Here is a 15617-nt window from a genome sequence, read left to right on the forward strand (position 1 = left end):
CTTCCATTGTATGCTTGATTCATGTCTCTAGTTTTATTAAAAAGTACTGTGTGTGATTTTATAAGATATCTGGATTTGGTCATTTCACTGCTATAGGCATCATGTTAATATCTGTGTTTTTAGTCATATATTTCATTTAGTTTAAAGGTAGTTTGTTATTACATTTTTTGCCACTGCTAAAAAAGAGTTAACACAATTTTTGGCCCATGCTAATTCATTGGACATAAAATTAAAGTTAATTGTGAGCTTGGGGCAAGCCTGAGGCAGAAAAGGCAGAAAACGTGGTACTTGAATTAATATACTACGTGTTATTATCTTCTTGTGGTTTTAACATATTTATTCTGAATTCATTCTTTGTTCTGAACACATGCAGGTTTCATTTAACATGCAGTTAAGAAAACTGGTGATATTGTTTCAAGCTACCTTTGTTCTTCTCAAAGGAGACAACACCTTTTACTGCTTGTAGAGAGCATTGTTCAATAGGTGATGACGAGAAAACCCAGTTGTAGAGAAAAAATATATGTGTTAAAATGGCTGATAGAACCTGACAATGACCAGAGAAGGTCGAAATGTTGTTTGCTCCTCTACATAGAGCTTTCTCTACCCATACCAGCCGTTTTTACATATATATATTGTTCACTAGGATGTTGACAGGAGTAACTTCAATGGTTATTGAGGTGATATCTAGAGGTTGTAATGTTCATAAGATTTAGTACTGTTTCATAATCAGTGTATTGAATAACTTTGCTATTTTAGAAAATGTAGCTGCCTGAATATACCTCACCTTCAACAGTTTAGGGTTATTAAACAAATTTAGGCTTCACTTAAGTCAACATTTAAGTGATGTAATTATCTAGGTTTTACTAGTTTAATGTTACCAAACGTTTAGAGTTAGCCTACATACATACTTATGCTTAACTAAATTCTAGTATTACCAACAATTCAAGGTAGCCAAATTACCACATTAAGGTTAACCTACATACATATTTAGGCTTCACCTACCCGATAACATCACTTTCATAATAATAATAATTCATCTGTAATGAAATCAAAACCATTAACTATTATTCCAACAATGAAAAGTAGTTTGAACAATAACTGCCTTATCTTCAAGTATATCTAACCTGCTAAGTCCATCTATTCTAGCCTTCACTCTCTCCAGGTCTCCATGACCTGGAGGGAGGTACTGGAGGAAGGGAATGTTGCCTCCTCCTGGGGAGTGTTGGCTGCCAGGGGTTGATGAGGATATAGGGATAGTCATACTAGAGCTGAATTTAGACATACTGCTGGCTGAGTTTCATGTTGGTTGCTAGATGAACCAGAGGCTAGTCTTCCTGGTCCTGACCTAGACCGAGGGTTAATAAGCTGTTCTGGACCTTGGCTACTACCTCTAGAAGCAGGGTAGGAAAGCGTTCTAGTGGAGCAGAAGATCTTAATGTTGTTGAGGTTGGGCCAGGCATTTGTGGGACAGCGTGAGAGACTGTAAATGTTACCACATTGGACAAACGTGTTATGTCATTACTAATGAGTACAAAAAACAGTAATATCTTAATTCCTAATTATAATGAAAACATGTAAGTTGCTAAAAATGTTACAGTCAGATATCAGAATAAAACTGGAAGAGACAACCAAAAATGTTATTTGTTTAACACATTCCATGCCAGGGCAGTAGAAAACAGTCAGGCCACTGCCTGACCACTTTCGATGGCATGTATACTTGTAGCTTATGTAATAAAACTTGCTTCTTTTAAATTAATATGTTATATTGTGTGTATGCACAAGTTATACTTACGATGGCTCAAGATTTAATCTCATAGTATTAAAGCTTCAGTACTTTTCTGTGGCAGTATGCCTACAGATCACACTAGAAATAGCACGCTTTGCATGCTGGGAGCCTGTTTTTCACACATCTTGTGTCACATTATTTAGCTGTGGGAATGGCCTGACCACTTCATAATTGCTTTTCATAACAATGCACACCTACCTTTATTATTTCCACACATACTTATCTTTTTCTCTCTGTTTCAATGTCATTTAAAACTTTACTGCACATTCTTCTGCAAAAAGCTATTGCGCATCATTGTCACAGTTTGTACCAAACATTTGTACGTGAAACTGATAAAGCTTAGGTCTCACACATACCCACGAGTACTGTTGCTATTAAAGAAAACCACTACATAAAAGACAAATAATTGTGCAAGCAAGTTTCGCCAACTACTACTAGTGTTTCTACTCATAAATCTTATTTATGGATTAAAGCTCTGTAGACTCAAAATAGTTTTTGCTACGACAAACTATTTTTTGAGCAACTGCAAATCTTAATTACTTACAGACAAGATGATGCATCACTGATACAGTTTATAAAATTTAAATATACATCATAAATGATTATTTATCCTCACTTGGTTCTGCAGCTTGAAGAAGTGGAGCCCTTCACGATCTCTCTCTCAAATGATTCTCTTCGAATTGAAGAATGTAAGAAACGTGGTCCTTTTTTCCCATTTCCAATGTCTTCTGCCACATTAGTGACGGGACTTGGAGAAGGCATTGGCAGGTCTGAAGTTCCATTTTTTTTTAGACCCAAGGTACTGTTCATTACACTGGTTAACACACCTTTAGTAAAATAACTTGTGTCAGAAACATATATGGTTAATTAAAAATCTTTTTCCTTATTTAGCAGTATTTCAGGTATATATAAATTACTTATTTTTAGCATCGTTTACCAATATGACTTTGTAACAAGAGGCTTAGAAACCCCTTGTTAGAGTAACTGAAGGATGTTAATATTTTTGCTTGAACTTACTAAAAGCAATTTCCAGAAATATTTATTTACCTTCAGCTTTGAATCATCTACTATCGTACCTCATGACCACAGTATACATTGCATGGAAATGAAATTATGTGTTACATACAACCATCACTTAGAATTGACTATCAAAGCAACACATACTTTTAGAACCATAAATGACAGCAGCATCATGTGTTTGACATGCTTATCATAAAAAACAATACAGTAACATTATCTGTAGTACACATACCTCTACAATATACAATACTATAGTATACAGTCTACAATGTACAATACTGTAGTATTCATAGTCTACAATGTACAATAATACTGTAGTACACATGGTCTCACAATGTACAGTACTTATAGTACACATAGTCTACAATGTGCAATACTGTAGTATACATAGTCTACAATGTAATAACAATACTGTAGCACACATAGTCTACAATGCACAATACACTGTAATACATATGGTTCACCTAATGTACAATACTGTAGTATACATAGTCTACAATGTATAATAACTGTAATACACATGGTATACGGTATAATGCAATACTATAGTATGTATACATAGTATACAATGTACAATACTGTAGTATACATAGTCTACAATGTACAATACTGTAGTGCACATGGTATACAATGTACAATACTGTAGTACACATGGTATACAATGTACAATACTATAGTATACATAGTCTACAATGCACAATACTGTAGTACACATAGTCTACAATGTACAATACTGTAGTACACATAGTCTACAATGTACAATACTGCAGTACACATAGTCTACAATGCACAATACTGTAGTACACATAGTCTACAATGTACAATACTGTAGTACACATGGTCTACAATGTACAATACTGTAATACACATGGTATACAATGTACAATACTATAGTATACATAGTATACAATGTACAATACTGTAGTACACATGGTCTACAATGTACAATACTGTAATACACATGGTATACAATGTACAATACTGTAGTATATCGAGGGCTGTTCAAAGATACGTGGACTGTTTGAATTGAGCGGCTCCAGTTGGTTCCAGGGGAATCTGCTTGGTGTCGCTAGGTTCGCACAGATCAGCTGATTACGACGCCATTTCCCGATTGCAGATATCTTCATTTGTGTATTAGCTACGCGGTTTTATGTGAAGTGCGATTTTTTCGTTTGGCGGATTTCATAATGAATAACCTGAAGGAGCAACGACTTGCTGTGAAATTTTGTGTTAAACTTGGAAAATCTGCGATTGAAACTTTTGCTATGCTTAACACGGCTTATGGTGATGTTGCTATGAAGCGTACGGCATGTTTCAAGTGGCATGAACGTTTTAAGGATGGTCGACAGTCCATTGAAGATGATGAGCGTCCTGGACGTCCTTCCACGTCAACTGACGACCCACACGTCGACAAAATCAACACCCTGGTGCGGGCAAATCGATGTCTGACTGTCAGGGAGCTTGCTGAAGAGTGTGGGATATCAATTGGATCTTGTTACGAGATTTTGACCGAAAAATTGAAGATGCACCGCGTTGCTGCAAAATTCAGCCCTCAGAACTCATGAGTTTTTGGCCGAACACTCGATCACTGGTCTTCCCCACTCCCCCCTACTCACCTGAACTTGCTCCTTGCGATTTTTTCTTGTTCCCCAAACTCAAAAGACCCTTGAAAGGAAGAAGATTTGAGACGATTCCCGAGATTAAGGCAAATGCGATGAAGGAGCTGGTGGACATTACAAAAGAAGCGTACCAGGACTGTTTCAACAAGTGGAAACACCGTTGGGATAAGTATGTGCGTTGGGGAGGAGAGTACTTTGAAGGGGTCCCAGACCTGTAACTTCTAAATAAAGTACATTTTGTTTTATGACGTCAGTCCGCCATTATTTTGAACAAAACCTCGTACATGGTCTACAATGTGCAATACTGTAGTACACATGGTCTACAATGTACAATACTGTAATACACATGGTCTACAATGTACAATACTGTAGTATACATAGTGTACAATGTACAATACTGTAGTACATGGTATACTTTGTACAATATTGTAGTATACATAGTGTAGAATGTACAATACTGTAGTACACATGGTATACAATGTACAATACTGTAGTACACATGGTATACAATGTACAATACTGTAGTATACATGGTTTACAATGTACAATACTGTAGTATACATAGTTTACAATGTACAATACTATAGTATACAATGTACAATACTCACCTTCTTCAGATGTTGACTGCCTTAAATCAGCTACACTCCATTTTAGGTGATTGAATAAATCTGTTGACAGTAAATCAAACAGTTAAAATACTGTTTTTACAAAAGATAATTTTGAACAAATTAATTCTATTGACTTTTCAATGTATACATTTTATAAACGTAATAAAAACTGTTACTTATTACAGTCTAATACTGGAAGATAAGTGATGTCACAAAAACTAAATGTTGTCTGGAAAGTGAATATTGCCAGGTAAAGTAGAAACAGAACAATGACAGAAGACTGGATTTTGTGTTGTCATTCTGGTAATAGTCTGGTGTCTCATGAAAGACTCTTAAACTGTTTCGATAAATAACATAACTATTGAGAAACAAGTATGAATATATTAGGTTGTCTAGAGATAAATATCGGGATTCTCACAATAACATTTTGAAGCTGAATATTGAGTAACTTATCGTTGGTTGGTTGGTTTTATCCAACGTTTATTGCTTACAAGGTGTCTTAATTGTTTGCTGTTTCAACTATACTCAGAGTAAGTTTTGCAACCCCCTAGGCAGCATAGACAGGAAGGACTTTCATCTTATTTTCTTCTACGACTTCAAACTTGGACGAAAAGCTACCGAAATTACACGGAACATCAACCGGACATTCGGTCATGATTCTGTTACTGAACGTACAGTTCAACGTTGGTTCCAAAGGTTTTGATATGGAGATGAAAGTCTTGAAGACCATGAAGGTCGTGGAAGAAAGCCATCCTTAGATGAAAACACATTAAAGGAAGCAGTTAAGACAGACCCTCGAACAGCACTACGTGAGCTTGCAGGAAAGCTAGACACAAACAAATCAAAAATTGCCAACCTCTTGAGTGTTACTTGAAACACAAAAAAGTTTGATAAGTGGGTTATGCACGAGCTGACTAAAGATCAGCAAACTCAGCATTATGATTCGCTCTATGAAACCAAAGTGATCCATTTCTTGAACAAATAGTGACATGCAACGAAAAGTAGATTGTGTACAACAGTCAGAAACAATTGTTTGACTGCAAAACAGCCTCAAAGCATTTCCTAAAGCTCAAGCTTCATCAAAGATAGGTCATTGTGACTGTGTGATGGACTAAGGCTGTCATCATTCACTACAACTTTTTGAATCAAGGGTAAACTTTCACAGTGAACAAATACGGTTAAGAATTGGTTTAAATGCATCAAAAGTTGCGTGAGAAACAATGAGCTCTGGTCAGTTGAAGGGTCAGTCATTGTCACTTGACAATGCTCATTCCATACATGCACGGGATAACGCTCCAAAATCTGAAAGAACTGAGATTCTGCCTCATCCACCCTATTCCCCTACAGATTTTCATTTTTTCAAGCACTTTGACAACGTTTTGAACAATAAAAAACTTTCAAAACCAGACAGCTGCAGAAGAAGCTTTCAGGGAGTTCACTGACCATGGAAACTGTGATTTTTACAACAGGGACATAAACAGCATCGTTACACGTTGACAAACATGTGTTGAAGTTAATGGTGCTCACTTTAATTAAAGCATGTTTACAACACTGATTTAGCATGTTTACAACACTGGTTTATACTTTTCCAAACTTTGCAGTTCAAAAATGACATTTATTTCTGGATAACCTAATACAAGTAATGGACAGTATAAAGTTTCTGGAAGGAAAATTCCAAAACGTTACCTAAAGAAATGCAAGCTATTTATCTTCCAGGTGTATTTCCTTGGACATTCATTGAAGGCATGCCAATGTATATATGTATATAAAAATAAGTAAGCATTACAGAAGTGGACTATTACAAGAATCATACATTCGTGCTGTCAAAGATTTTATAGATGCATGTTTAGGGCATACTGACATTCTGTTTTGTCATGTTTCTGATAAGGCCCCATCCTCTGTTAAACACAGCATTCCCCACTCAAAAACTATTCAACACCTGAATATTCACCAAGACTCATGGTCTGCAATGAAAACTATGATAATTTCTCACAGTTACGAGTCAATAAAAGTAAAATAATGCTTGATTACTCTACTAAAGTTGCTGAAACATAAAACTGCACATGTCAAAGCTGTAAACCACTTTCAAAGCTACCTGTATGGCCATGTTTATTCTATTAGCTGAACATATAGCATTCAGATGGTTAAATAACTTTTAGAATTCTGAAAGCCACATAATACAATGGTTATAACAACTTCAAGTATATGTCACCGTCCACCAGTCTAGTCTGAACCGTAGAAATACCAATGCATTTTCTATGTATCAGAAAAGCTAACAGATCCAACAAACAACTGTGGCCACTTTTCACTCCTGGCAACAATAATTAGTTAGTTTAAAAAGTAGCAATCATTCATTCTCTGTTGTTAGATGTGTTCTTTTATTGTATATGTCTTTTATGTATTTTACTGTTCCAACAAATTATTCACTATCAGTGATGTCGAGAAAATTCACTTGTAGAAAAATATATATGTAAAAATGGCTCATTTGGGTTGAGAAAGTATTTTACATGGAGGAGCGTACAATGACGATGACCGAAGAAGGTCGAAACGTTGTTCGCTCCTCTACGTAAAATATTTTCTCAACCCAAACGAGACGTTTTTACACATAAATTATTCACTAATTATGAACTACATTCGTAGTCACTGAAGACATAATTTCACAAATTGCTACATCCACAGGAACAATGTGCTTGCAAGCATATTAGGGCACTTCATATTAAACAAAATCCTTTAAATAACCTTGAAAAGTTATTATAACCCTGCACCTTAGAGAAATGAACCACACAGCTATAATCTTATCTTTACCCATGATGTTTAGAGATATGGAATCTCTTCATCAGTACTTGTAGATGTACTATTTCACAACTTTTGTCTTACTTCCCTAGACTTGTTTCTGTTATTATTTATAAACTATGTACTGCTACTACCAGAACACAACTAGTGATGTAGTTGTGATTGTAGATGTACTATGTCATAACTTTTGTCTTTCTTCCCTAGACTTGTTTCTGTTGTTATTTATAAGCTATGTACTGCTACTACAAGAACACAACTAGTGATGTAGTTGTGATTGTAGATGTGCTATTTCACAACATTTGTCTTTCTTCCCTAGACTTGTTTCTGTTATTATTTATAAACTATGTACTGCTACTACCAGAACACAACTAGTGATGTAGTTGTGATTGTAGATGTACTATGTCATAACTTTTGTCTTTCTTCCCTAGACTTGTTTCTGTTATTATTTATAAACTATGTACTGCTACTACCAGAACACAACTAGTGATGTAGTTGTGATTGTAGATGTGCTATTTCACAACATTTGTCTTTCTTCCCTAGACTTGTTTCTGTTATTATTTATAAACTATGTACTGCTACTACCAGAACACAACTAGTGATGTAGTTGTGATTGAAGATGTACTATTTCACAACTTTTGTCTTTCTTCCCTAGACTTGTTTCTGTTATTATTTATAAACTATGTACTGCTACTACCAGAACACAACTAGTGATGTAGTTGTGATTGTAGTTATTTCACAACTTTTGTCTTTCTTCCCTAGACTTGTTTCTGTTATTATTTATAAACTATGTACTGCTACTACCAGAACACAACTAGTGATGTAGTTGTGATTGTAGATGTACTATTTCACAACTTTTGTCTTACTTCCCTAGACTTGTTTCTGTTATTATTTATAAGCTATGTACTGCTACTACCAGAACACAACTAGTGATGTAGTTGTGATTGTAGATGTACTATTTCACAACTTTTGTCTTTCTTCCCTAGACTTGTTTCTGTTATTATTTATAAACTATGTACTGCTACTACCAGAACACAACTAGTGATGTAGTTGTGATTGTAGATGTACTATGTCATAACTTTTGTCTTTCTTCCCTAGACTTGTTTCTGTTGTTATTTATAAGCTATGTACTGCTACTACCAGAACACAAGTAGTGATGTAGTTGTGATTGTAGATGTACTATTTCATAACTTTTGTCTTTCTTCCCTGGACTTGTTTCTGTTATTATTTATAAACTATGTACTGCTACTACCAGAACACAAGTAGTGATGTAGTTGTGATTGAAGATGTACTATTTCACAACTTTTGTCTTACTTCCTTAGACTTGTTTCTGTTATTATTTATAAACTATGTACTGCTACTACCAGAACACAACTAGTGATGTAGTTGTGATTGAAGATGTACTATTTCACAACTTTTGTCTTTCTTCCCTAGACTTGTTTCTGTTATTATTTATAAACTATGTACTGCTACTACCAGAACACAACTAGTGATGTAGTTGTGATTGTAGATGTACTATTTCACAACTTTTGTCTTACTTCCCTAGACTTGTTTCTGTTATTATTTATAAACTATGTACTGCTACTACCAGAACACAACTAGTGATGTAGTTGTGATTGAAGATGTACTATTTCACAACTTTTGTCTTTCTTCCCTAGACTTGTTTCTGTTGTTATTTATAAGCTATGTACTGCTACTACAAGAACACAACTAGTGATGTAGTTGTGATTGCAGATGTGCTATTTCACAACATTTGTCTTTCTTCCCTAGACTTGTTTCTGTTATTATTTATAAACTATGTACTGCTACTACCAGAACACAACTAGTGATGTAGTTGTGATTGAAGATGTACTATTTCACAACTTTTGTCTTTCTTCCCTAGACTTGTTTCTGTTATTATTTATAAACTATGTACTGCTACTACCAGAACACAACTAGTGATGTAGTTGTGATTGTAGTTATTTCACAACTTTTGTCTTTCTTCCCTAGACTTGTTTCTGTTATTATTTATAAACTATGTACTGCTACTACCAGAACACAACTAGTGATGTAGTTGTGATTGTAGATGTACTATTTCACAACTTTTGTCTTACTTCCCTAGACTTGTTTCTGTTATTATTTATAAGCTATGTACTGCTACTACCAGAACACAACTAGTGATGTAGTTGTGATTGTAGATGTACTATTTCACAACTTTTGTCTTACTTCCCTAGACTTGTTTCTGTTATTATTTATAAACTATGTACTGCTACTACCAGAACACAAGTAGTGATGTAGTTGTGATTGTAGATGTACTATGTCATAACTTTTGTCTTACTTCCCTAGACTTGTTTCTGTTATTATTTATAAACTATGTACTGCTACTACCAGAACACAACTAGTGATGTAGTTGTGATTGTAGATGTACTATTTCATAACTTTTGTCTTTCTTCCCTAGACTTGTTTCTGTTGTTATTTATAAGCTATGTACTGCTACTACCAGAACACAACTAGTGATGTAGTTGTGATTGAAGATGTACTATTTCACAACTTTTGTCTTTCTTCCCTAGACTTGTTTCTGTTATTATTTATAAACTATGTACTGCTACTACCAGAACACAACTAGTGATGTAGTTGTGATTGTAGATGTACTATTTCATAACTTTTGTCTTTCTTCCCTAGACTTGTTTCTGTTGTTATTTATAAGCTATGTACTGCTACTACCAGAACACAAGTAGTGATGTAGTTGTGATTGTAGATGTACTATTTCATAACTTTTGTCTTTCTTCCCTGGACTTGTTTCTGTTATTATTTATAAACTATGTACTGCTACTACCAGAACACAACTAGTGATGTAGTTGTGATTGTAGATGTACTATTTCACAACTTTTGTCTTACTTCCCTAGACTTGTTTCTGTTGTTATTTATAAACTATGTACTGCTACTACCAGAACACAACTAGTGATGTAGTTGTGATTGAAGATGTACTATTTCACAACTTTTGTCTTTCTTCCCTAGACTTGTTTCTGTTATTATTTATAAACTATGTACTGCTACTACCAGAACACAACTAGTGATGTAGTTGTGATTGTAGATGTACTATTTCACAACTTTTGTCTTACTTCCCTAGACTTGTTTCTGTTATTATTTATAAACTATGTACTGCTACTACCAGAACACAACTAGTGATGTAGTTGTGATTGAAGATGTACTATTTCACAACTTTTGTCTTTCTTCCCTAGACTTGTTTCTGTTATTATTTATAAACTATGTACTGCTACTACCAGAACACAACTAGTGATGTAGTTGTGATTGTAGATGTACTATTTCACAACTTTTGTCTTACTTCCCTAGACTTGTTTCTGTTGTTATTTATAAACTATGTACTGCTACTACCAGAACACAACTAGTGATGTAGTTGTGATTGTAGATGTACTATTTCACAACTTTTGTCTTACTTCCCTAGACTTGTTTCTGTTGTTATTTATAAACTATGTACTGCTACTACCAGAACACAAGTAGTGATGTAGTTGTGATTGTAGATGTACTATGTCATAACTTTTGTCTTTCTTCCCTAGACTTGTTTCTGTTATTATTTATAAACTATGTACTGCTACTACCAGAACACAACTAGTGATGTAGTTGTGATTGTAGATGTACTATTTCACAACTTTTGTCTTACTTCCCTAGACTTGTTTCTGTTATTATTTATAAACTATGTACTGCTACTACCAGAACACAACTAGTGATGTAGTTGTGATTGTAGATGTACTATTTCACAACTTTTGTCTTTCTTCCCTGGACTTGTTTCTGTTATTATTTATAAACTATGTACTGCTACTACCAGAACACAAGTAGTGATGTAGTTGTGATTGTAGATGTACTATTTCATAACTTTTGTCTTTCTTCCCTGGACTTGTTTCTGTTATTATTTATAAACTATGTACTGCTACTACCAGAACACAACTAGTGATGTAGTTGTGATTGTAGATGTACTATTTCACAACTTTTGTCTTTCTTCCCCAGACTTGTTTCTGTTATTTTTTATAAACTATGTACTGCTACTACCAGAACACAACTAGTGATGTAGTTGTGATTGTAGATGTACTATTTCACAACTTTGTCTTACTTCCCTAGACTTGTTTCTGTTATTATTTATAAACTATGTACTGCTACTACCAGAACACAACTAGTGATGTAGTTGTGATTGTAGATGTACTATTTCACAACTTTTGTCTTTCTTCCCTGGACTTGTTTCTGTTATTATTTATAAACTATGTACTGCTACTACCAGAACACAAGTAGTGATGTAGTTGTGATTGTAGATGTACTATTTCATAACTTTTGTCTTTCTTCCCTGGACTTGTTTCTGTTATTATTTATAAACTATGTACTGCTACTACCAGAACACAACTAGTGATGTAGTTGTGATTGTAGATGTACTATTTCACAACTTTTGTCTTTCTTCCCCAGACTTGTTTCTGTTATTTTTTATAAACTATGTACTGCTACTACCAGAACACAACTAGTGATGTAGTTGTGATTGTAGATGTACTATTTCACAACTTTTGTCTTACTTCCCTAGACTTGTTTCTGTTATTTTTTATAAACTATGTACTGCTACTACCAGAACACAACTAGTGATGTAGTTGTGATTGTAGATGTACTATTTCACAACTTTTGTCTTACTTCCCTAGACTTGTTTCTGTTATTATTTATAAACTATGTACTGCTACTACCAGAACACAACTAGTGATGTAGTTGTGATTGTAGATGTACTATTTCACAACTTTTGTCTTTCTTCCCAGACTTGTTTCTGTTATTTTTATAAACTATGTACTGCTACTACCAGAACACAACTAGTGATGTAGTTGTGATTGTAGATGTACTATTTCACAACTTTTGTCTTACTTCCCTAGACTTGTTTCTGTTATTATTTATAAACTATGTACTGCTACTACCAGAACACAACTAGTGATGTAGTTGTGATTGTAGATGTACTATTTCACAACTTTTGTCTTTCTTCCCTAGACTTGTTTCTGTTGTTATTTATAAACTATGTACTGCTACTACCAGAACAGAGCTAGTGATGTAGTTGTGATTGTAGATGTACTATTTCACAACTTTTGTCTTTCTTCCCTAGACTTGTTTCTGTTGTTATTTATAAACTATGTACTGCTACTACCAGAACACAACTAGTGATGTAGTTGTGATTGTAGATGTACTATGTCATAACTTTTGTCTTACTTCCCTAGACTTGTTTCTGTTGTTATTTATAAACTATGTACTGCTACTACCAGAACACAACTAGTGATGTAGTTGTGATTGTAGATGTACTATTTCACAACTTTTGTCTTACTTCCCTAGACTTGTTTCTGTTATTATTTATAAACTATGTACTGCTACTACCAGAACACAACTAGTGATGTAGTTGTGATTGTAGATGTACTATGTCATAACTTTTGTCTTACTTCCCTAGACTTGTTTCTGTTGTTATTTATAAACTATGTACTGCTACTACCAGAACACAACTAGTGATGTAGTTGTGATTGTAGATGTACTATTTCACAACTTTTGTCTTACTTCCCTAGACTTGTTTCTGTTATTATTTATAAACTATGTACTGCTACTACCAGAACACAACTAGTGATGTAGTTGTGATTGTAGATGTACTATTTCATAACTTTTGTCTTACTTCCCTAGACTTGTTTCTGTTGTTATTTATAAACTATGTACTGCTACTACCAGAACACAACTAGTGATGTAGTTGTGATTGTAGATGTACTATTTCACAACTTTTGTCTTTCTTCCCTGGACTTGTTTCTGTTATTATTTATAAACTATGTACTGCTACTACCAGAACACAAGTAGTGATGTAGTTGTGATTGTAGATGTACTATTTCATAACTTTTGTCTTTCTTCCCTGGACTTGTTTCTGTTATTATTTATAAACTATGTACTGCTACTACCAGAACACAACTAGTGATGTAGTTGTGATTGTAGATGTACTATTTCACAACTTTTGTCTTTCTTCCCTAGACTTGTTTCTGTTATTTTTTATAAACTATGTACTGCTACTACCAGAACACAACTAGTGATGTAGTTGTGATTGTAGATGTACTATTTCACAACTTTTGTCTTACTTCCCTAGACTTGTTTCTGTTATTTTTTATAAACTATGTACTGCTACTACCAGAACACAACTAGTGATGTAGTTGTGATTGTAGATGTACTATTTCACAACTTTTGTCTTACTTCCCTAGACTTGTTTCTGTTATTATTTATAAACTATGTACTGCTACTACCAGAACACAACTAGTGATGTAGTTGTGATTGTAGATGTACTATTTCACAACTTTTGTCTTTCTTCCCCAGACTTGTTTCTGTTATTTTTTATAAACTATGTACTGCTACTACCAGAACACAACTAGTGATGTAGTTGTGATTGTAGATGTACTATTTCACAACTTTTGTCTTACTTCCCTAGACTTGTTTCTGTTATTATTTATAAACTATGTACTGCTACTACCAGAACACAACTAGTGATGTAGTTGTGATTGTAGATGTACTATTTCACAACTTTTGTCTTTCTTCCCTAGACTTGTTTCTGTTGTTATTTATAAACTATGTACTGCTACTACCAGAACAGAGCTAGTGATGTAGTTGTGATTGTAGATGTACTATTTCACAACTTTTGTCTTTCTTCCCTAGACTTGTTTCTGTTGTTATTTATAAACTATGTACTGCTACTACCAGAACACAACTAGTGATGTAGTTGTGATTGAAGATGTACTATGTCATAACTTTGTCTTACTTCCCTAGACTTGTTTCTGTTGTTATTTATAAACTATGTACTGCTACTACCAGAACACAACTAGTGATGTAGTTGTGATTGTAGATGTACTATTTCACAACTTTGTCTTACTTCCCTAGACTTGTTTCTGTTATTATTTATAAACTATGTACTGCTACTACCAGAACACAACTAGTGATGTAGTTGTGATTGTAGATGTACTATGTCATTTTTCTTTTGTCTTACTTCCCTAGACTTGTTTCTGTTGTTATTTATAAACTATGTACTGCTACTACCAGAACACAACTAGTGATGTAGTTGTGATTGTAGATGTACTATTTCACAACTTTTGTCTTACTTCCCTAGACTTGTTTCTGTTATTATTTATAAACTATGTACTGCTACTACCAGAACACAACTAGTGATGTAGTTGTGATTGTAGATGTACTATGTCATAACTTTTGTCTTACTTCCCTAGACTTGTTTCTGTTGTTATTTATAAACTATGTACTGCTACTACCAGAACACAACTAGTGATGTAGTTGTGATTGTAGATGTACTATTTCACAACTTTTGTCTTACTTCCCTAGACTTGTTTCTGTTATTATTTATAAACTATGTACTGCTACTACCAGAACACAACTAGTGATGTAGTTGTGATTGTAGATGTACTATTTCACAACTTTTGTCTTACTTCCCTAGACTTGTTTCTGTTATTATTTATAAACTATGTACTGCTACTACCAGAACACAACTAGTGATGTAGTTGTGATTGTAGATGTACTATTTCACAACTTTTGTCTTTCTTCCCCAGACTTGTTTCTGTTATTTTTTATAAACTATGTACTGCTACTACCAGAACACAACTAGTGATGTAGTTGTGATTGTAGATGTACTATTTCACAACTTTTGTCTTACTTCCCTAGACTTGTTTCTGTTATTATTTATAAACTATGTACTGCTACTACCAGAACACAACTAGTGATGTAGTTGTGATTGTAGATGTACTATTTCACAACTTT

At 34.1% G+C, this 15617-nt stretch overlaps 1 protein-coding gene across 1 annotated transcript in view; it reads right to left on the reverse strand.

The window, feature by feature from the left end:
* Positions 1–1257: 1257 nt before the first annotated feature.
* LOC143235772 (voltage-gated inwardly rectifying potassium channel KCNH6-like) overlaps positions 1258–15617 on the reverse strand; it is a 107574-nt gene continuing 93214 nt past the window's right edge. The window contains exons 9-11 of the mRNA XM_076473974.1: positions 5034–5093; positions 2403–2613; positions 1258–1480 (exon numbers count right to left, since the gene is read on the reverse strand). Of these exons, the coding sequence (XP_076330089.1) occupies positions 1258–1480; positions 2403–2613; positions 5034–5093 (494 nt within the window). The remainder of the gene's footprint in view (positions 1481–2402; positions 2614–5033; positions 5094–15617) is intronic.

Source organism: Tachypleus tridentatus, chromosome 12 (genome assembly GCF_004210375.1).
Source record: "Tachypleus tridentatus isolate NWPU-2018 chromosome 12, ASM421037v1, whole genome shotgun sequence".
Taxonomy (NCBI): domain Eukaryota; kingdom Metazoa; phylum Arthropoda; class Merostomata; order Xiphosura; family Limulidae; genus Tachypleus; species Tachypleus tridentatus.